The 23724-nt window shown below is 37.1% G+C and overlaps 1 protein-coding gene across 4 annotated transcripts in view; it reads left to right on the top strand.

Moving 5' to 3' along the window:
• The window catches only part of BTBD8 (BTB domain containing 8), a 157609-nt gene that overhangs the window by 35511 nt on the left and 98374 nt on the right, over positions 1–23724 (top strand). For all 4 annotated transcript variants that reach the window (XM_051999997.1, XM_051999998.1, XM_051999996.1 and 1 more), the window contains exon 5: positions 11836–11925. In XM_051999997.1, the coding sequence (XP_051855957.1) occupies positions 11836–11925 (90 nt within the window). The remainder of the gene's footprint in view (positions 1–11835; positions 11926–23724) is intronic.

The raw sequence follows: 23724 nt of genomic DNA, 5'->3' as shown, positions 1-23724 counted from the left end.
CATATTTCAAAGCCAAATAATCTCTTAGATTATTTGATGTTAAAGTTATAATACTGTTCTCTAATATTATAGCTATTTAAGAGTTGATTGAATTCCTTATTTGTTTATGGAGTCCTATACAGAATCCTATAAATAACATTTTCAAAGGGGAAGAAGTCCCAATGCAGTAAGGGATTGCAGAAGTATTGAACCCCCTAAATATATTGGGGTTTCAGGATTCCCCATACAACCCACCAGATATTGGGGAGTGGGGATTTGGACCCCAAAAATATACTGGAATCTTGGGCTAGTACCATGAAGTATCTCAAAAAGAATTTGTAGGCTTAAACCTTCTCCAAATCAAGAGACAGAGGTTATATTATTAGGCCATTGACTGGTGTACTAAGTTCCCTGGAAAAACTCACAATTGACCAGGGAAAAGACACCAGTAGGCAGACTAAGTCCTAAAGAACTGCAGGCGATTTCTGAAGGATCCACAGTGCTGAAGGCAAGCTAAATTCTCAAAAAAAAGGAGTGTAGTTAGAGGATCATACCTCTGACTGGAGGGCTAACCTAAAAGGATTTAGGGTTCTAAGAGGAGTTTATAAGGAAGTGAGGTACAACTAGGTTCTTTTATAGGAGGACAAATAACCTCTGGGGTTGACATCATAACTCAGCCTTCTGTTTTGATACTGTAAACTATGGAATTGAGATGATTTTGTCAGTAGAGGAAAGGAATAAAAGGCCTACTAAGAAGGAAAGGTGCATTTAAAGAAATAATTGTACCAGTGCTCCTTCTTGCTTGCCTCAAGGAGTGGCATGGAGCTGCCATTCCTTATGATTTGCCCAGTTATCAAGGACCTGGGGTCCTTTATTCACCTTCATCAATACCATGGTTTCTTTAATTGTTTCATGAAGTGTAAGATTATATTAGAAGACAAGTATAGATACCTGAAAGGGATGAGGATTTGTAATTTGCATTTTCTTTTTTTTAAATAATATTTTATTTTTCCAAATATCTGCACAGATAGTTTTCAACATTCACCTTTGCAAAATTTTGTGTTCTAAATTTTTCTGCCTTTCTTCTCCCCACCTCCCTCTCCAAGACAGCTAGCAATCCAGTCTACCTTAAAACATGGGCAATTCTTCTAAATATGTAATTTGGCTTTTCTGAATTTAGTTAAGATTCTCTTTAGGAATTCATTTTATTGTAATTAATATTTGTACATAATGTTTGTAATTAATTTTAAAATGAAATTGATAGCCCTTATACCCCAAAGAGATACTAAAGAAGGGAAAGGGACCTGTATGTGCCAAAATGTTTGTGGCAGCCCTGTTTGTAGTGGCTAAAAGCTGGAAAATGAATGGATGCCCATCAGTTGGAGAAAGGTTGAGTAAATTGTGGTATATGAATGTTATGGAATATTATTGTTCTGTAAGAAATGACCAGCAGGATGAATACAGAGAGGACTGGCGAGACTTACATGAACTGATGCTAAGTGAAATGAGCAGAACCAGGAGATCATTATACACTTCGACAGCGATATTGTATGAGGATGGATTCTGATGGAAGTGGATCTCTTCGATAAAGAGAGCTAATTCAGTTTCAATTGATCAAGGATGGACAGAAGCAGCTACACTCAAAGAAAGAACACTGGGAAATGAATATAAACTGCTTGCATTTCTGTTTTTCTTCTCGGGTTATTTATACCTTCTGAATCCAATTCTCCCTGTGCAACAAGAGAACTGTTTGGTTCTGCACACATATTGTATCTAGGATATACTATAACCTATTTAACATATAAAGGATTGCTTGCCATCTAGGGGAGGGGGTAGAGGGAGGGAGGGGAAAAATCAGAACAGAAGTGAGTGCAAGGGATAATGCTGTAAAAAATTACACTGGCATGGGTTCTGTCAATAAAAAGTTTAAAAAAATAAAAAAGTTAAAAAAAAGAGTATAAAAATAAATATTTTTTGTACATATAAAAAAAAAAAGAAATTGATAGCCCTTTATTTGTTAGCCTTTGTGGTTATAGCAGGAAGAACGTGTAGCCAGGACACTTGGTTGTTTCTCAGCTCCTTAGAATTTCAGAGTTAGGCTGAGTAGAAGCATATCTGGCCCTGAGTGTGTGAAGTGCCCTATGGAGGAAGCTAAGTTCAGGTTGTCAAAGAAAAAGATAAACAGAGGGATTGGCTTGGTAGCAAGGAGAAGGCAGCATAGCTCAATCTTTGCTTCTGTTTTGTTCGGTGTGAGAAAGACCTTTGTTCTAGAAATGATAACAACATATCCAACAGGAAATTGATGCCCAGGGATCTAGTAAAGAGAATGCTTAGCATCCATTAACCATCAGATCATCGATATGATTGCTGATTCATTGTCAGGATATTTGAAAGATCATGGTAATCAGGAGAGGGTCTCACAAGATTGGAAAAGGAGAGATATCTTGATTTAGAAAGCATAAGAAAACAAATAATCAAAAGTCTGAAAATTATGGATCATTCACTGAACATCACTGAAATTACTAGGAAAAACCTAGAAAAGAGAGGGTTGAAGAACATTATAAAAAGAAGTGATAATTACAAAGTGTTGGCACGGCTTCCTCCAAAACCAAAACTTTTTTTTTATAGGATTAATTAATTACTCAGCTGTTAAATGGGATTGTTGTGGATATAGTTGGCCTAGGTTTTATCACAACTTTTGAGAAAGTAGCTCTTGTTTGTGATTCTCGTGTGAAGGAGAGATGTGGATTATACAGCAATATACTTAGATTCAGATTTTGTTAGATAGTTGGACTGAAAGAACAGTAACGGTGCAAGGCAAAAGTAGCAGATCTCCAGGGTACTGTGCTTGTTCTTATATTGTTTAACACTTGTATCAGTGACTTAAATAATGACATTGATGGTATATTCATCAAATTTACAGATGGCACAAATTTGGGAGTAGTGACTAAAACATTGGAGAATGTTTGGGATCCAAAAAGGTTGTATTAGGCTGAATCAAAATAAGAAGAAACTCAGTAGGAATGAATGGAAAGCCTTATCCTATGTGCAAAAAATTAGCTTTAGAAGTACTACAGGAAGGTCAAGTCAAGATGACAGAATGCAATGTAGCGATTTTGCCTTAGCTCCTTCATATCCTCCCCTACAATAATTGATAAAGAAAGCCAGTCTGAAATCTGATTAGAAAAGTCAAGAAAAAGTCCAGGCCAGGGCACATCTGTGGACATGGTGCTGGCCAGGAGCAGAGCACTGCAGCAGAGACGGCAATGACAGGGAGAAGCCTATGCCAACAGAGAGTAAAGGGATTCAACACCAGGGCAGAAAGAGACTCTGGACCCTCATCCTAGCTCTGGCATGGCTATGGGAGTCACCTGGAAGCATTGCTATCCACTGCCCAATTCTGGGTCACAGTTGAGAGGGGAGAGGAATGATCCTAACTGTAAGGGAACAGGGACGCTCCCTGGGTAAGAAGCACAGAACAAATTCCAGAACCATAATTGTGGCTCTGAGTTCAAGAACAGAGTGTAACCTTTAGTTCTACACAGAATCTTACAGTGAAATAAAGCAAGTAAGAGGCCAGTGGCAGAGCCTCAGCAGTTAACTTGCCATGAACCTAAGAACCTCCCAGCTGGTTGTGATGGAATCCACACTATGGAAACTCAATCACACACAAGCCATCAGACCCAAACCAAATCAGGAATTTTCAGACCAGGTCAGGAAAACATTTTTTCTGCATCCACTACTTTGGAAGCACCGAAAACTTAAAGACCTCTCACAATGAGTTGTGAAAGCAGCAGAAGATAGGCCAGACATCTCTCCAGTTCCTCCAGGTGAGCAAAGCCTAAATCTAACACAAATGTTTAAGAACTTGGCTGGAAGACAACACAAAAAAGAATCTAACAATAAAAAGCTACTGTGGTGATGGGGAAGCTTAAGACAAAACACAGAAGGGAACAACTTAAAATTTTCTATAGGCAAAACCTCAAAGAAAAATGAAACTGAAATATAGTATCAACAAGAAATCTTACCAGGTAAGAAAATGATTTAAAAAAAAAAAAAAGGGTGATTTTAAATATAAGAATAGTGGAGGATATGTTGGGAAAAGAAATTAGGTCAGTTCAAAATTTTGTGAATGGGAGACCAAGACCCGCTCCAAAAAAACAACTCTCTGGAGTGAATGAAGGATTGTTTATTATGTTTCTGTAGGAAATGGAAGGGTCCTTATGGTGGAGGATGCAGATAGTACAGAAGTAGGAGCATGTCTTCCCCTCCTTCCTTCCTTTCTCTCTCTCTCTCTCTCTCTCTCTCTCCTCATATATACACACATGCACACACACCCACACATATATATATATGTAATTTTATTTACATATATATATCTCCCCTCCTCTTTCCCCCCCAGGCAATAAGAGTTAAGTGACTTGCCTAGGGTTACACAATTAAGAAGTGTTAAGTGTCTGAGACTAGATTTGAACTCAGGTCCACCTGACTTCAGGGCTGGCTCTCTAAACTCTGCTACCTGGCTGCCCCTAAAGAGCATACTTGTATTAACCAAATCCTTCCATATGCATCCAGTCTCCTCCCAGTCATTCCTGAGTGGTCAGTATTTTGCTAAAAATATTTTTTCTCCACCTTCTTACCCTCATAGATATGTTACCCTTCCCTTGTTATGCATCCCATATTCAAAGATGGTGGGAAACTCCTCCTATGGGGTGTGTTGGTTAATATTCATTTGGTCTATTAAGCATGCTCATTTCCTATTTGTCTGATTAGTTTGAGCCAGATCTGGATTTGTGGGTGTAAGACTGATTGAAAAGGATACAGGGACCCTATTTCTGATTGGTTGGATCCATGAGTTAAGCAGCTTTGTTAATTATTATCATAATTCTCAGAATTCTAGCTCTTGGTGGAAAACAAACTTTTGTTACTCCATCCTGGGACCCATCTATCACACTTATGAAAAGTGTTTTCAAAGACTGTAAATTAACAGTTTGATGAAAATGGGAATTTTCTTCTTCATTATTTTTGGTACCAAAGTACCACCTATAGGGAAGCATACATGTACAAAATTTGTTCTAGAAAAGATCTGGAAGTTTTAAGGTCACTATGAATTAGCAGTCTGACTTTTCAGGAATATTTATTTAGTTCCATTGTACTCTGTCCTACTCTGGAATCTTCTTGAATAACAATTCTAGTTGTGTGGTCTGGAGAGCCCCTCCCCCATTCAGAGAATCTGAAAGGCCAAAATGATAATACTAAGATATTTTAACTTATAATAAATACCAAAAGCTATTATTCATATAAAGAAAATCTATTTGGAGTCTTCAATAACTTTTAAGATATAAGGGGTCCTTAGATCAAAAACTTTGAGAACAACTGTTCTTTCTAGAGCAGAATTAATTAGAATCATCAGAAGAAGGTACTTCTTATGAAAGGGAACTAGGAATGAATTAAGGAAGGTAGAATTTTAGAGGGGACTTAAAAGAGGCCAGAAAAAAGAGATGAGTGTTGGAATTTCACACACAAAAAGCCATTGAGAATGTAGGGTCAGGAGATTGAGTGTCTTAGATGAGAAACAGCATTGTGACATTGAATTGCAGAGTATAGAAGTTGTGGAACAAGGTCTGGAAAGATTGGGATGTTCAGGGGAGGGAAAGGTTTTGAAGGATATTAAAAGGTTGTGAAAGGAGAGACAGGACTTGACTACTGGTTGGATCTGGGGAGTGAGAGAATGAGGGATTAAAATTGAGGATCCTCCATCTAACTCCTTCCTGTCTGTATTCTTTCCTTCTTTCTTTCCTTCCCTCTTCCTTCCCTTCCTTTATTCCCTTCTTTCCTGCTTTCCTCCTTCTTTCCTTCCCTCCCTTCTTCTTTTCTATCCCTTCCTTCCTTCCTTTTCTTACTTCCCTTTTTCTTCCCTCCCTCTCTTCTTCCTTTCTATCCCTCTCTTCTATTCTTCCCTCCCTTCTTTCCTTCCTTCCCTCCCTCCCTCCTTCCTTCCTTCCCCCTCTTCCCTTGTTCCTTCCTTCTCTTCTTTCCTTTCTTCTCTCCTTCCCTCTCTTCTTCCCTTCCTCCTATCTTCCTTTCTCCTTCATTCCTTCTTCCTTCCCTCCCTCCCTTCTTTTTTTCCTTCCCTCCTTCTTTCCTTCCTACATTTCCTTCCCTCCCTTCCTTCTTTCCTTTTTCCTTTCCCTTCCTTCCCTTCCTCCCTCCTTCCTTCCTTCTCTCCTTCTCCTTCCTTTTGTTTCTTCCTTCCTTCTGCCCTTTCTTTCCACTTTCCTTCCTTTCTTCCAAAAACGTTTTTACTGATATTTTCTGTTTTTAATATAAGCATAATTATCCCAAGTATCCCTCCTCCATCCTCTCCATGAGAACCATCCCTTTTGACAAAGTGTGCTATTTAGAAAGGGGGGAAAATAGCAACAATTGGTCAATATATTGAAAAAGTTCCTTAATACATGTAACATTTCCTACCTTCACTTCCTTTCGTATCCTAAATGTATTAATTTGTCTATGCAGAAGATTTTCAATTTGGGGTAATCAAAGTTATCACTTTTATCCTTTGTAATTGCTTCTATGGACAACTGGGTCGTATAGTGGATAGTGTACTGGGTCTGAAGTCAGGAAGATTCCTCTCCCTGAGTTCAAATGTGACCTCAGACACTTTTAACTGTGTGATCCTGGGAAAGTCACTTTATCCTGTTAGCTTTAGTTCCATATCTGTAAAAGTGAGTTGGAGAAGGAAATGGCAAATCCCTGTAATATCTTTGCCAAGAAAACCCAAACTCTGGCGTCACAGAGAGATGGTCATGACTGAAAACAACAATAAAATTACCTCTGTCTCTTGTTTGGTTAAGAATATATCCTACCTATAGCTATGAATTATATGAATTGTTTGTCTTCTAATTTTTAATAGCATGGTTTTTAATATTAATATTACATATCCATTTAGAATGTATTGTAGAATGTGATGTTAGGTGTTACTTTAAACCTGATTTCTGTCAATATGCTTTCCAATTTTCCCAGCAGTTTAAAAAAAAAAATTTATCAAAGAGATTTTTTCCTAAATAATTTGTTTTCCACTTTACCATACATTGGGTGGTGAGTTCTGTTGTTTTTGAATCTCCCTTGTCTAGTCTGTTTCATTGATATATCTCTTTAAATAATATTAGGTGGTTTTGAAGGTTTCTACTTTATCATGTGCTTTGCAATCTGCAAGTTTTTCCTCTTCTTTTCATAATTTTCTTTGATAGTCTAAATTTGTCATTTTTCCAAAAAAGTTTTGTTATTATTTTATAAATTTGTTGTTATACCAACAAAGTATCTTGTTGGTAATTTGATTGGTATAACATTAAAGATGTAAAGTAACTTGTATGGTATCATTATTTTTATAATAATTTTATAATATTGGCACAGAATAGCTAAAAGTACCAAATATTGCTCCAGCTATTTAAAATTATTTATTTCTTTAAGGGTCATTTTATAATTGAATCTATACAAGTTTTTTTTGTGTGATTTGGGAGGTTGATCTCCAGATATTTCATGAACTTTGCAGTTATTTGAAAATGGAGTTCCCTTTTAATTATTTCTTCTGTGTTTTGTTATTACATAGAGATGCTGTTGAGAACTTACTTTGTGGCTTACAAATTTGCTGAAATTATTGTCTCAATTAATGTCTTTGCTGATTACCTAGAATTTTTCAAGTAAGCTGTCTGTTGTAGCAGTAGACAGGGAGGGTTTTATCACTTCTTTATTCTTTTAATTTCTTTAACTGCTTTTGGTAGAATTTTCAGAACTACATCAAAGAATAGGGGGAGAATAGGCATCCTAGTTTCTCCTCCCTGCTTACTGGGAAAGATTCTAGTATATTTCAGATGTATGTGATGCTCATGTTTGGTTTAGATAGATACTTTTTATGATATTTTAAAAGATTATTTCTGTACTTTGTGTGAAATTTTTTTTTCAGCATAAAAGAGTGTTGAACTTTATTCAAGGTTTTTTTCTTGCACCTATTAAAATAATCTTGTAGCTTTGGATATTTTAGTTTTTTCCTAATGTTAAATGACTCCTAGTTTTCAAATTTAGATGATGGTACCCTCAATAGTAATAGGAAAGTTAAGAAAAGGGCAGTGGATGAAATAAAGATTGAAGAAAGAAGTTACCAATTTTGCTGAGCTTTCCCAACTCCCCTATTTAAACAATTTTAAAAAGTGCATCAGATTGAATTCTGACAACATCATAGTAAGAAATTTTTCTGGTCCCAGGAAGATTAGGAAGACAGAGAGGACTGCAGACACTGGAGTGAAGTCTTCCAGGAACACTGCCTGATAAAAGTGACCCTGACTGGGACCTTCAGTAGGTGATAGCACCAGGAGTGTCCACTGTATAGGGATAGTAAAGGCACTGACCACCTGGTCAGAAACAGATTCCAGGGGACACTGGGTGTAGGATCAGGAGCTCTTTGGTAGCTTCATGGCCTGTTACTCATTTCAGTGAGGAAAGAGGCAGTTGTGGTTGTAAGGGAGCAGGAACCCTTTCTAGATAAGTACCAGAGTACAGGCCAGAAAGGGCAGTGACTAATATTCTTCTCCTGATCACACCCCCTTGGAAATACCAAAAGCTTACAGGCCCTAAGACCTAACTGGGCAACAACAAAAAGACATAAAAGTCAGACATTTCTTCCATCCCTATTCCCCATCTCCAGAGATAAGCAGAAACCAATTCTAATATACTAATTAAAGTTAAGAAATAAGCTAGAAAATAAATAGCACCACCAAAAGGTAATGTGACCATAAAAAGCTATTCAGGTGACAAGAAAGATCAAGACACAAATTTAGAAGAAGAAAATGACTTGAAAATATTTATAAGCAAAGTTGTATTTTGGGGAGGTTGTTTGTTTTTTTGAGACAGTTGGGGTTAAGTGACTTGTCTGCATCACATAGCTCGTTAAATATCTGAGGCTGGGTTTGAGCTCAGATCCTCCTGACTCCAGCTGCCCCTTAAAGCAAAGTCTTAAAGAAAAAATGCAAATTTAACACAAGAATTTCTAGAAAAATCTAAAGAAAGATATTTTTAAAGAAAAAAAACAATTTAAATGAAATAAATAGTAGAAGAAAAATTGGGGAAAATAAATGAGAGCATGTAAATATATATGTCAGTTTGATAGGCAGTTTGAGGGTTCAGGAAAAATTTGGTATAGAAGGTGATGCTTGAGATGAATCTTGAAGGAATTAAAGAATTTTTTGAGATGAAAGTGAAGGGGGAGTAAATTCCAGGCATGGAGGACAGATGTTGCCAAAAATGGAAGAAATACTTTGGGAGAAATACAGAGGTCAGTTTGACTTTACCATAGAATGCAGAAAGGGGATTATTTGTTTTGTTTTGTTTTTCTAGAAGCAATAGGAAGCTTCTGAAGTTTGTTGAATTAGAGTATTAGACAGGCATGTTCAAACCTGCACTTGAGGAAAATCATGTTGTCAACTCTGTGGAATATGGTCTAAGGAGGGAGAGACTTGAGCTTAGGAGATCATTGCAGCAGTTCAGGGCTCTTCACTACACAGCGTATTACCTTTAGAAGTTGAGTGACAAAAGTCATCTTTTGTTAATTGATTCTTTTCTTCTCCAGGCTTCTGTGCTCACCACATCCCAGAAGCCTCCTCATCTTGTAAGATCCCTTTTCTCTGATTGGTCAGCTACTCCTGCAGCCTCCAATTTAAGGAAGGGCCTTAGCTAGTCACGTTGCTTCTGGCACTGCTTTGTAGACTGTGCTCCTGCCTACTGTCTTGTGGATCCCTTGTATGACCCTGGGCAAGCCACACAAACTTGTCGTGCTCTGGTTGAAGTGGATTGTGGTCCCTTTAAGAAACTGTATTTCCTATTGATTTCTGATTTCTTTCAGATTACTCCCAGCCCCTCTTGGCTGAAGCATTATCAGTTCTGGAAGCCAGGGCCTTTGATTCACAAATCCTGGTCAAAAACATCCCTTTGAATTCCAATAGGCGATCTGGGCTTCTCCCAGCCCCCATTGGATCTGACCAACTTGGGCTATCCCAGCTCCCATTCTGATGATCTGCTCCAGTTTCCCAACCCCTACCAAGACAAGCAATATAATGAGCTTCCATCAACTAAGGTCTTTGCAGATAGACTTTGGCAGTGCCCTTTACTACCAGGTCTTTCTGTCCACTGAGAACTGCATTCTCAGTGCAAAACTCCATTTTCCATAGATCTGCCTGCTGGAATAATATTCTTTTCCAGTGCCATCCTCTCTTTATCTTCACCTATTTTCCTAACCAGACTTTATGCTTCCAATCCCCATAATAAACCTCTTTTATCAATCTAGGTTTTTGGGTCTGTAAATTCCTTTACAGGGAACTTCTGCACCACCAGAAGGGAGTCCCCAAAACTCCCTACCCTTGCGCCAAAACCTACCCTGAACCTCGAACCTGCCACTAGACCTCATTTAACTCCCTGACTATTAGAAACTCTGATTTCATTTGGGTTCCCCAAATCTAAACCTCATCATGGTTGGGTTGGGTTATGAAGAAAAAGCTCACTGTCAGACATTGAAACAATTTCCTTATCTTAGAGTTTTAGTAGAACTTAGAGAACTTAGGTGTTTTTTTTTTAATTTTTTTAATAATTTTTTATTGATAGAACACATGCCAGGGTAATTTTTTACAGCATTATCCCTTGCATTCACTTCTGTTCTGATTTTTCCCTTCCCTCCCTCCACCCCTTCCCCCAGATGGCAAGAGTCCTTTACATGTTGAATGGGTTGCAGTATATCCTAGATACAATATATGTGTGCAGAACCAAACAGTTTTCTTGTTGCACCGGGAGAATTGAATTCAGAAGGTATAAATAACCCAGGAAGAAAAACATAAATGCAAGCAGTTTATATTCATTTCCTGTTCTTTCTCTGGGTGTAGCTGCTTCTGTCCATCTTTGATCAATTAAGGCTCTCTTTATCAAAGAGGTCCACTTCCATCAGAATACATCCTCAAACAGTATCGTTGTTGAGGTATATAATGATCTCCTGGGTCTGCTCATTTCACTCAGCATCAGTTCATGTAAGTCTCGCCAGTCCTCTCTGTATTCATCCTGCTGGTCATTCCTTACAGAACAATAATATTCCATAACGTTCACATACCACAATTTACTCAACCATTCTCCAATTGATGGACATCCTTTCATTTTCCAGCTTCTAGCCACTACAAAGAGGGCTGCCACAAACATTTTGGCACATACAGGTCCCTTTCCTTTCTTTATTATCTCTTTGGGGTATAAGCCCAGTAGAAACACTGCTGGATCAAAGGGTATGCACAGCTTGATAACTTTTTGAGCATAATTCCAAATTGTTCTCCAGAATGGCTGGATGTGGAGAACTTAGTTTTAATATCCCCATTTAATTTTGTATATATCTTAATGTTTCATTTTTAATATTTTTATATCTGCATGTATCTTGTCTTCTCCATAGAATATGAGCTCCTGGAAGACAGGGATAATTTAGTTTTTTGTCTTTGTATCACCAACATTTCACATAAAGCCTGAAACATTATTTTATTGATTAGTTGATTATGTTGTTTTCTTTATTTCTTAATTCCTATCTGTTAAATGTTGTTGTCAGAGGGACTTTGAGATTTTCTAAAAAAAAAATTTATTATTGTTATTTAGCAGCCAAAATCAGTTTAATAGCATGAAATATGTGCTTGTCATTTTATGCCTTATCCTGCAAATGTAGTCAAATGAAAATGTGGCCACTAAAAATCCCTGCAAACCAGTACAAATAGTTTTATAAGAAAATAATTTCACAGGATGCAGAAATAATTGTCCTATATGCTCTTCCATCTCTCTTAGGGCGATTTTGTGTGCCAGGTCTCGTTATTTTGCAGCAATGCTGAGTGGGTGTTGGGCTGAAAGCTCCCAAGAGCACATCACTCTTCAAGGGTAAGCATCATTTTTGCAAGTCAAATGGGAATATCGTTGGCAGTTTGACTGCAAATCATTGCAGATAATGCTGCATACAAAGAACTTTTTATGAGTTCCTTTTGACAGAATGTTCAGTGTAAAAAAGTATTTCAAGTAGTAGAATTTTGCAGCATTGAGTACTTGTTTTACTATTTGCAATAAATAGTAGGTAGTTCGCATAAACAAAGGTTTGGGCCAAATACATGTGTATGCCCATACAACACACTATAGAAATCTGAGGGTGTTTGATATAATTTTATATTTTGATCTATATGCTTCTAAGATGACATCCATGTCTGCCTTCTAGAATTGTTTTGAATTTCCTATTCCACATACTTAACATAGATTTTTAGATTATTATGTCCTTCCAGCCTTTGCTAAAATTGATTTAATACCTTAGAATACCATTTGTAAAAGTTTAAGTATTATTCTAACATAGGGTTAAGTGCTGTGCTAAGCCCTGGGGATATGTTGAAAGGTAAAACACAATCTCTACCCCTCAGGGAGCTTATAACCTATACAAAACAACTGTGTAACATTCCAGGAAATTAAAATGGGTGGAGTTTGAAGATATGGGGTCTTGTGTAAGGGACAGAAAAGAGGCCAATGTTATAGTTCACACTGTACATGCTGATGGGGGAAGAAGGGAACTGTAATGTGTAAGAAGATTGGAAAGGTTTGAGGGACCAGATTATGAATTGCTTTGAATGCCAAACAGGATCTTATACTTGATCCTAGAGGTAATAAAGAGTCACCAAAGGTTATTGGTAGGAGATTAACAAGGTTAGATCTGTACTTTAGGAATATTGTTTTGAAATTTGAATGAAAGTGGACTGAAGTAAGGAAAGATTTGTAACTGAGAACAGTCAGCAGATTATTGCAGTGATGCGGACATGAGGTGATGAGGACTTGAGGGCAGTGTCATAGATGAGGAAGTGTATTAAGACAAGTAATAAAAAGATAAAACTGACAGACCTTGGCAAGTAGATTGGATATGGGGTGAAATAGAATGAAGAATTGAAAATGATCCTGAGCTTGGGAGACTGGGAAGATGGAAAATATCTTTGACCCACTAATAGAAAAGTCAGGAAGAAGGGAGAGTTTATGGGGAAAAATAACAAATTTGATTTCAGATATTTTGAATTTAGGATGTCTACCAGACATCCAGTTTAAGATGTCCAATAGGCAGTTGGAGTTGACTGGATATCACCAGAGGAATTAGGAATGGAAAACTTAATCTGAGAATTGCCTTTGTAGTGATGCTAGTTGAATGTGTGGGTCTGGAGATCACAAGTGAAAGAGCATAAAAGAAGAGAAAATGGCCTAGGACAGAGCCTGGTGGGGCATTCACAGGCTGAGAAGTAGTGGATAAGACAGCAGGAGAACCAGGAGAGTCTAATTTAGAAAAACCCATCAAGAAAGGTACAAATCAAAGGCTAGAGAGGTCTAAAAGGATAACAATTAAGAAAAGGCCTTTAGCCTGGAGAGACTTACACGAACTGATGCTGAGTGAAATGAGCAGGACCAGGAGATTATTATATACTTCAACAACAATACTATATGATGATCAATTCTGATGGACCTGGCCATTTTCAGCAATGAGATGAACCAAATCAGTTCCAATGGAGCAGTAATGAATTGAACCAGCTATACCCAGCGAAAGAACTCTGGGAGATGACTAAGAACTATTACATTGAATTCCCAATCTCTGTTATTTTTGCCCACCTGCATTTTTGATTTCCTTCACAGGCTAATTGTACACTATTTCAGAGTCCGATTCTTTTTGTACAGCAAAATAACAGTTTGGACATGTATATTTATTTTGTGTTTGATTTATACTTTAATATATTTAACATGTATTGGTCATCTTGCCATCTAGGGGAGGGGATGGGGGAAAGGAGGGGAAAAATTGGAACAAAAGATTTGTCAATTGTCAATGCTGTAAAATTACCCATGCATATAACTTGTAAATAAAAAGCTGTTAAAAATTAAAAAGAAAAAAAAAGAAAAGGCCTTTAGATTTGGCCATTAAAAAGTCTCTAGTAACTTTGGAGAAAGTTCTTATGAGTGATGAGGTTGGAAGCCAGACTAGAGAGAATTAAAGAGATTAAGAAGAGAGGAAATAGAGGTATCTGTTGTGGGAGTATAGTCACAAAAGGAAAGAGAGATGGATGATAACTAGCAAGAAGGGACAGATTAAGTGAGGGTATTTTGAGGATTTGGATACATGAGCCTTTTGGAGGGAGTAGCAAAGAAACCATTAGATACAGAGTTAAGGTAAGCGAGAGTGGAGATAATAGAAGGGAGCAGTGTGCTGGGGAAGACATATTGAATGGAAATGAATTACATACATTCGTGTATGTAATATTTTCCTCCTATTGTCTCCCTCATTACCAAGAGGAGAAAGTTGTTTGATAATATGAAGATTGTTTAGATGACTGGTCTATCAAATAATTACCATACTCTGTTGAGATAAATAATTTAATAGCTATTTGTCTATAGGTTTATAAGTCCTTAATTTCTGGGAAGCTTCGGTGAGGCACAGAATTACTTGAATATCCAGCACTATGTCTGTTTTCTTCAGAGCACTGTGTAGGGGCTTTTCATATCCTAAGTGTCTGTAACTGCATTTAATATAAGCTTTTTTAAATCTTTCTATTGCGGCTAGTTAAGGGTTGTTTCAGTATTGAAGAGGTAGATTATTCTTTGTCAGTAGGTATTAACATGGTAGGCATTCATGGTTTTCTAAACAGATATAAAGTACAGATGACTTACTCTGTAATAATGAAAATGCTGCTTAGTGAAACATCTGTTAAGACAGCAGGGAAACTATTTCTTGCTGTTTTTATAGCTATCCAGTGTATTAATACATAGAGTGAATTGTCTGTTGATTTTGCTCCTTACTGTGCTAAAACCATGTTTTTCTTTGTTTAGTCATCATTATCTGTTGCTTAAGCTTGAGTCTCTTTAAAGAATCTGTTCTCTAAGTTGTATGCCTCATTCTCATTAACACTAATAGGAACAAGTCCTTAAGATCTAAAAGAAACTAATTTGTAATGTTCTTTATTAGTAATTATTTTGACATTTTATGCAGAAAACACAACTACATCTTAATAGATCTTACTTTCTTATTTAGGTATTATAAAGATGGTGATAATTTTTAATCATTGCATAGTTGTAAGAAAGATGATTCTATTGTCTGGCTCTACAAATCTAGGATTCCATACATTTTCTCTTTTTTTCCTTCTCTCATAGTTTGGGAAAGTACTTACTAGACCACTGATTTATTCATTTCTTTGTTACTCAGAAATATTTGTTGAGTATTAATAAGAACAATAGTAACGGGAGACATTTTTATCTATAATGTCTTAAGATTTGTAAAGCCATTTTGTAATTTGTAAATTTGTAAAGCAATGTGAAATATCTCCTTTGATTCTGAAAATAACCCTGTGCATTAGTTCCTACAGATGTTGTTAGTCCCATTTTGTAAGTGAGAAGACTTAAGGCTTAAATGAGGTAAATGACTAGCATCATATACTCGGGGCTTCTGGAACTGTTTCTACCCATGGCCTTTTATGCCCGAGACATTTGTGTGTGACCCCACGTATATAGGGTATAAAGTAGGTCTACAAGTCAAACAGTAATAAATAATACTTTCACAAACCCCACATTCAGTTACAAGACCTCATAGCAGGCTGTGACCCACAGTTTAAAAAGCTGAGCTATACAGGATCTGAACCCAGATCTTCCTTATGCTAATAAGCCAAGCATTCTGGGTACTGTATCATGTTGTACAATTCCATATAGGCTCAAAGGAAAGAGCATTACTCCACACTGCTAATTAATTAACAAGCATTTATTAAGTACCTACTATTTGCCGTATCCTGGGCTTGACACTAGGGATGCAAAAGCAAAAATAAAACATTTCTTGCCTTCAAAGAACATACTTTTTGTCAAGGAAGATCACATGTAGCTAGATAGATCCATACAGTGCTTCTAAAGTGCACTTTTTACTGGAATTCATTGTCCTTTGTATCCTTAACCTGTGAATATAACTGAGGCTTTCTCCTGCCTTTACTCTTCATTTTCCCTATGTCCAGAGGCCTGTGTCCCTTCTATACCTGAATAAAACAAGGAGACCTCCCCCTCTCAGGAGGAACCCTTTCAAAGCCCATCCCTTCAGGTTGTCCTCCCCCACACCAATTACTGATGTTCTTGGGAATCCCTCACTTCTGGGTCCCACACTTTTGGCTCTTTTCCTAGCCCCATGTTCTCTCGCCATTTTTATCTTGTCCAACCCTGACCCTGGGCCACCCCCATTGGCTGCTTGCCTTCACACCTACCAATTTGTCAGGTGACCTCTGCTGGGTGGGCCGACACATGGAGGTAAGCTGATGAAATGTTCCTTCTAATGGGCTGCCATTCCAAACCTTTTCAGAATGATAAAGGTGGTGATGAGGAGAACCACAACAATAATAGCTAGTACTTAGCACTTTAAGATTTGCAAACTGTTTTATCTCATTTTATCTTTTACAAATGAGGAAACTGAGGTACAGAGAAGTTAAGTGCCTTGCCCAGGTTCTCAGAAGCTAATCAGTGTCTGAGGCTAAATTTAATCTCAGGTCTTCCTGTCTTCTACCCACTGCCCCACCAGCTTTCCAAGTTACCCCATTCTTAGGTAAGGATCTTGTCTCTCCCTTCACTAAAAAACAACTGAAGCCACCTGCAGAGCTCTCCCGCGCCTTCCCTCCTCTCTCTTCTTGTCATTCACATAGCTTCCCTCACTATCTCCTCCTTCCCCTGTACCTCAGATGAAGGGGTGGCTCTTTTACTATGGCAAATCTTTCTATATGCATCCTTAATCTCGTCCCATCCCATCTTTTCCAGTAGATTGCTTCTTCTATCATACCTACTCTGTCCATCAGCAATCTCTGCTGATCTGCTAGAATCTGCAGATTCCCTGCTATCCACAAACAGCCATTTCCCCCATCTTCTTTATAAACCCTCACTTGGTCCAGCACTCCCCTCTAGTTGTGTTCCTCTTTGTGCTTTAGTCTCTCCACTTTTTCTTCTCTTACCATCTTTTAAACCATCTCCAGTCTGGCTTCATTCATCTGAGATTGCTTTCTCCACAATCTTCCTATCTGCAAAACACTTGTGCAAATTAGCTGAGCAACTAGCAGCCTGATGGCGGTCAGCCACCTAACAGTGATGGTGTGTTTTCACACTGGTATCCCATACATCTTCATTGCTTTCCAGTATTCCTTACCTATGATTGTTTGTTAATCATTCATAAAAGGGGGATAAGTTGCTTTCATTGTTAAAGTTTTAGGAAACTTGGCAGTTAAAATGAGAATACTTAAATATCCCTGTGACCTTTTGTATCATAGAAAGGGGAGCGTTAGGTATTGACAATACGATTCAAACATATCTAACAGTTGAGATAACTGCTGAAATGAGTAAAATAAAATTGTTGCCAACATTGCAGTGATATGAGTCACATAGTACTGTAATTTGAGTAGAGAGGCTTTTTCTTTGCCTTTTACTTTATACTTTGTTATTGTACGCTATATGTTTTGCAAAATAGTCACGCATACAAATGTAGTGTACAAGTAATATTCATTTATCATTATTCAATGAAAACAGTATCTTCATTTAAAAAAAACAAACTGTCAATGATATCAGAAGAATTCCTATTTCTAGGAAGTCCTAGGATGCCAGGCAACTCCACTTGCAAGAGTAGCCAAATTCTAGGGAGGAGATACTTGAGCTACTGCTTGCTATGTCTTATTGTAAGATTAAAGGCCAATAAAAATGTAAAAGATTTTAGGTAATTTGTAAAATCTGCTTTATTTTACACATCACAGAAATTTTCAAATATCTTACACAATACCTCATATATCACTTATTTCTTATAGATTATCATTTATTAAAGCCATGCAAAAATACTTAGTTTTAAGACATCAGTTGAATCAGACCTGTTATTTTAGCTTTTAGTTTTTTACAGATATAATTTAGATCAAAACATTGGAGAAAAAGGAAGTATGATGAAAACTATGTTATATGATTTCATTTGCACTTAGTGTTGGTGAACATAAAAGTCAGTGTTTTGGGGGAAGGAAATTCTTGTGAATAAAAGCATTGGGGCCAGCAAAGCTGAAAAAGTGTCTTTCATCTCTCTATCCTGAAAATAACACCTGAAGATCCCAGGTTTTTTCATACTAAGAAAGGTCAATTTAAAGAGATTGGGGCTGTTTCACTGTATCTGTCATTTCACAAAAAGCTTTTCTTAAAGCTTCATATAAAGTTGCTTATTGGATTGCCAGACACCCTACCCCCCCAAAAAAAAAAAAATGGTGTATAGTAGGAATGATTGAACTAATTTGTGGACTAGAATAGAGGAGAAAAAAAATTAATAGATGATGCAGTACTTCCTAGATATTAGAATTTCTTTGAATTTTGAAATTTCAAATAGGGAGTGGAGAAATTGGCAGTCCTCTTCAGTGGGCAACTGGATGAAATGGTAGGCTTATTTCAGTGTAGCCAACTTGTTTTTGTTCACTATGTGCATTTTTATGCCATCAAATTAAAATTCTTTTTTTCTGAGTTCCTTTTGGAAAGAACAAAAGCCATCAACATTTTGGAAATTGTAAAAAAGGTTTTTTGAATTTGCCAAACTGGAAAGAAGAGTTTCCTACATTTTTATAGAGATGGAACTAATGCAATGCTTAGTAATACATTTGGTTTTGCTACTTCAATGAAAAAGGAAACTCCTCACATCACCATCTCTCATTGCTTTTTTACCAGACATGAAGTGGAAACAAAGATTTTTCTAACAACTTTGAACATTTTGTCAGTAGACATGAAGGTCATCAACTTTATCAGAAGCAAATTTTAAAGAATGGGAGCAAAATATAGTGTTTTTCTACCACACTGATATTTGATAAGTTTCAAGAGAATAAGTCTTGGAGTGCTTGTTGTCTTAAGGAGAGGTTTCCTTTTTTTTTTTTTTTTTTTTAAAGGGAACACCCCCCCCCCCACACACACACACACACACTTTTAAAGCACTTAAGGATTTTATTAATTCATTGACTTACCTAGAGAATATGTGAAATAAATGTTTCAGTTAAGCATCCTAAAATCATCATTGTGGATGCGACTGAAAAATTAAAATCTTTGTTGGCTAAGGTAACCATTAGGGAAAAAGAGACTGGAAGCCAATGTCCTTATAAAATTTCAAAAACTGGAGAAAGTGCTTTATCAAGATGGAGTTGAGATATAAAATTCTTTTGCCTATTTCTTGGAAAAGTAAAATCCAGATATATCTGGAAATAGTTTAGAACTCTTTTGAAAATTTTTTATCTTGATTGCATTAAAATTTAATCATGAATTTGCAATTCTTTTCTTTCTGATATAAACTGGGTTGAAGATGTTAACTTTTGTAAAGATGAGCTCATTACTTTTAGAACAAAAAATTACAGTTGGAGCTTAATCAGATTTGGAGAATTCTAATGTTCCTTAGGAGAACCCTATACTCACCTTTTGAATTAGGCCATGACAGCTTTAGTCATTCACAACAATATATCTTTGCAAATTGGAATTTTCAGTACTTGCAACCATAAAAAATCAAAATCATTTGCATGTACAACATGACATTCATGTTGCCTTGTTAAAGACCACCCCAAAGTTTAATGCCCTTATTCAAATTAAACATTACACAGATATCTTTTAAAAATTTATTTTAAAATAGCCATATTTTAAATACATTGTCTTATTTAATACATTAATAAAGAAGCACGTATATCATTAAAATAATAATGATATACGTGCTTCTTTATTGTCTTATTTAATACATTAATAAAGAAGCACGTATATCATAATTATTTTAATGATATACATGCTTCTTTATTAATGTATTAAATAAGACTACATTTAATCATTATTATTTTCACAAATATTTAAAAATATTTTGATAACTTCCAATATAATGGAGTCATTTGGGTCCATGACATTAAAAAAGGTTAAGATCTCTGCTCTATTCTCTTTCATTTGGTGATCTCATCAGTTTTTATCTTAACAGTTCAGTTATTTTCTCTATGGAGAAGATTTAAAGATAAATCTTTAGTCTCTCTCCTGAGCTGCAATCCTACGTCATGCAGCTGTCTTTTGAACATGTCAAACTGGTATCTCTTTGATATCTCACACTTGAATGTCCAGAGTAACTCATCTTTCTCCTCAACTCTTTCTTCTTCCCAACATCCCAGTCACTGCTAAGTCTGTTACTGCCTTCCCATCAACCAAAGTTGTGACCTTTGTGGTCCTGTCCTCGTCTCATTCTTCCCAATGTCTCTGATGTAGTTGGTCCTTTTTCACTCACAGTCATGATTTGTAAGGCAAGAGGCCTCTGAGTGGGTTCCCTCCCATGAGTTTCTCCCCATTCTAGCCTTTACCTGCCAAAGGATCTTCCTGGAGCGCAGCTCCAACTTGATCACCTCTCCCTTCCTTCCCTAACAATAGCGGCTCCCAATTACCTATAGGATTAAATATAAAATCCCTCTTTTAAGGTCCTTCACAATTTTGCCTCTCCTCCATTTCCAGTCTTCTTCCTGTCTGCTCCCCTCCACATACTCCATCCACAATCCAACCACACTGGCTTCTTTGATGTGCCTCTAATGTGACTGCACCGGGTCTTTGATTATTTCTTTCCCCATACCTGGAAGACTCTTCTTCTTCACTGCAGTCTTTTGGCTTTCCTGCTTCCTTCAAAAGGAAGCTTTTCTGGCAGAATGATTTTCATTCCCTTCCCTTGGAGATTACTTCTCATTTGCTCTGGTGGAGGGAGTGCCAGTCTGTAAGTTAGAGCTCCCTAGGATGAAGGTGGCAGGAGTTGGGGAAAAGAGAAAGATGGTAGCCAAGCTCTGAGTTTATTGAGGAAGGAAAGGGATAGGAAGCAGCTGTTGGGAGTTGGTTGGGATGGAATATGTGGTTTCTGAAGAAAGGAGGAGGAGAACCTGACAGTGACAGTGGGGAGCAAAGAGCTGAAGGGACTGAGGAAAGGGACAGCCAGGCCAAGAAAGGGAGTTCATGGAAGCTGTGCTCAGGGATTGCCAGCAGATGGAAGGCCTGGGAGAGAGAAAGACAAGGAAAGAAGGTTTTTTCTCTATATCACAGGCAATCCGGAAAGCACAATGAGAGGGTTGGGTAACATTTGTTTTTGGGACTTCGGAGTAAAAGTCTTGAAGGGGATGGGAAGAAGGAATTGGGAGGTTCTTCATCTGGATATGGCTTAAAGATGACAGTAACATGGAAAGAAGGCTCTTTGTAACATTTCCCTCTTCCCATATGCACCACTCCTTTCCTCCCTTCCCACTATTTTGTGTGTACCTGCTCGGCCCCTGGACTGGACTACTCAGTTGATCTCATCCCTGTAATTCTCCTTGTAAGGTTAATAAATAGATGGGAGCAATATTGCACGTATATTTTGATTTTCTCACAGAATCCGAGCTTGCTAGCTTAACTTAGCCAACTCAGGAGGCTGGAGATGGATGGTTGCAGCATGAAATGGAAGGGGAACCATTATATGAGGGAAAAAATGAGATAATGAATATAAAATGGTCTTTCAACTTGAAATCTTTACATAAATATCATCTATTGTTTTTGTAGTCAAATTATGAATTTGAAGCCACAGATAATATCTTAAACATCATTATATATTTGCCTTAAATATAAATATTTAATGAATAAATGAGTATAGTATCTAGATCACTGAAAAGCTAAACACTACTATTTTATAAGCATGGATGTTTATCTTATTCTTTAATAGTTTCATTAATATCTTTTGTTTTTATATTCCAACCAGTTGTGAATATAATCCCCTCCTTTTTTTTTTACCTCCCTCTGTAATATTCTTCTCTAAAATGTAATGATCTCTGCGAGCAGGTTTCTCGGGGGGCTTCTGGAGGCAGTTTTCCTTTGAGTTCAATAATCCCAAGTGCAGCCAGGGATTAAAGTCCAAATCCTTTATTGTCTCCTTCAAAGTTTTGTCTCTTTTTCTGGGGTCCAGTGAGCTTTAATAGAGGCCTATCTCTCTCCTTGGTTCCGAGAGTTCCTGTCGCTAGTTCTTTGCCTCTGCCAGTTTTTGCCTCTAGCTCCCTCCGAATGTCTCCAAATCCCAAGGTTTGTGCTTCAATCTCCAGCCAGCACAAAAGTGGACTATGGAATGAATCTGTCTCAGCCTCAGAGAGCTTCTGGTGCGCTTGTCCTCTCTGGCCCTGATAGTTCTTCCTTATGTGCTCCACACTGAGTATATACCAATCATTATATCACTAGGAAACCAGTATTTGTTGTAGGATTAAATCAATGCTAAACTAGATTTAACCACTGTCTCCTCAATTCCACTTACTTAGCACCTTGTAAGAATCCTAACATCCCTCCCCTTTAGGATGCCTTTTTTTTTTTTTTGCAAATAGGAAAGAAAAGAATTAAACAAAATCCCTCCATCTCACTGCTACTCTTATGGAATATTACATGACCAGGGTCTCCTATCTTTGCAGGGCAGAATTCCATTCTGCTTTCTGCTGATCTTATCTCTTTTTGAGTTCTACACTTTAAAAAGGGTCCTGGCAAACTTTAATATGTACCGAGGAGAATGACTAGGATATTGAAGGGCCTAGAAGTCATTTTATTTAAAAGAACCATTTGTTTAGACTGAATAAGAGAAAACCAAAATTGGGAACATGGAAACCAAGCCTAATGTTCTTTGTTCTTATAGACCACATTAGAGCCAGTGACAGAAGTGGGGGAAAAAATTCAGCTTTACATAGGAAAGAACTTTGTAAAGAGTAAAGTTGTGTCCCAAAGGATTGAGATCTTCTTTTCTCTGAACATTTTAAAGCCATCGTTGGAGGGTCATCTGTGATGGAGGATTTAAAAGCTGTATTCCTCTATGTGAGATTAAAATACATGATCCCTAAAGTCTATTCTTTTCTCTTACATAGATGTTCATGCATCATAGCATCTCCAGGGTGCCTGAAACCTCAGAGGTCATCACAGTTAGTCCATATCTAAGCATGAATCCTCTCTTTGTGTCTCAGGAAATCATGTGGCCTCTGCTTTGTAGGTCAAAGGGAGCAGGAGTTCACTGAACTCCCAACGTGGCCCATTCTACTTTGGGACAGCTCTAATTGTTAGAAAACTTTTCCTTCTTCCCAATCTAAATCTCTTTTCTGCAACTTCTTCTAATTTCTTCCAAGCAACTGTCCTCCAGGTACTTGAAGAAAACTATAAGATGTGTCCTGGTTGTCTTCTCTTGTCAAGGCTAAACATCCCTATCTCCTTTGACAGCCTCAAAAGACATAATGTAAAGCACTTTTGCAAATCAGAAGCTCTGTTAGCTATTGTATTACATGTTTTGATCTTTGGCTCTTTTACCCTCTGCTTGCCCTTGAGCATCATCTATGGCCAAAGAAAAAAAATTACCAATATTCTTTCTGGCCAAGGTTTTTCTTGCTTCAGTCTTTTTTTCCTCTTAAATTTTGATAATTTGTGTATATTTACTCCTATGCTTAAATGTGGTTTTTATTGTACATATGCATATATATGTATATGTGAATTGTGATAGTTTAATCTATAAATGTAGGAATTAATACTTTAAAAATATTGACAAAAACAATTTAAGAGCAGAAAATAATTTTTATCTAAATGGGGATCATCCTTTGATTTCATAATGTGTAAATTAATATATTTATGCTTTTATATAATATAGGATTATCTATAAAT

The sequence above is a fragment of the Antechinus flavipes genome, chromosome 4 (assembly GCF_016432865.1).
Source record: "Antechinus flavipes isolate AdamAnt ecotype Samford, QLD, Australia chromosome 4, AdamAnt_v2, whole genome shotgun sequence".
NCBI lineage: Eukaryota > Metazoa > Chordata > Mammalia > Dasyuromorphia > Dasyuridae > Antechinus > Antechinus flavipes.
This window is presented reverse-complemented; position numbering and strand designations above follow the sequence as displayed.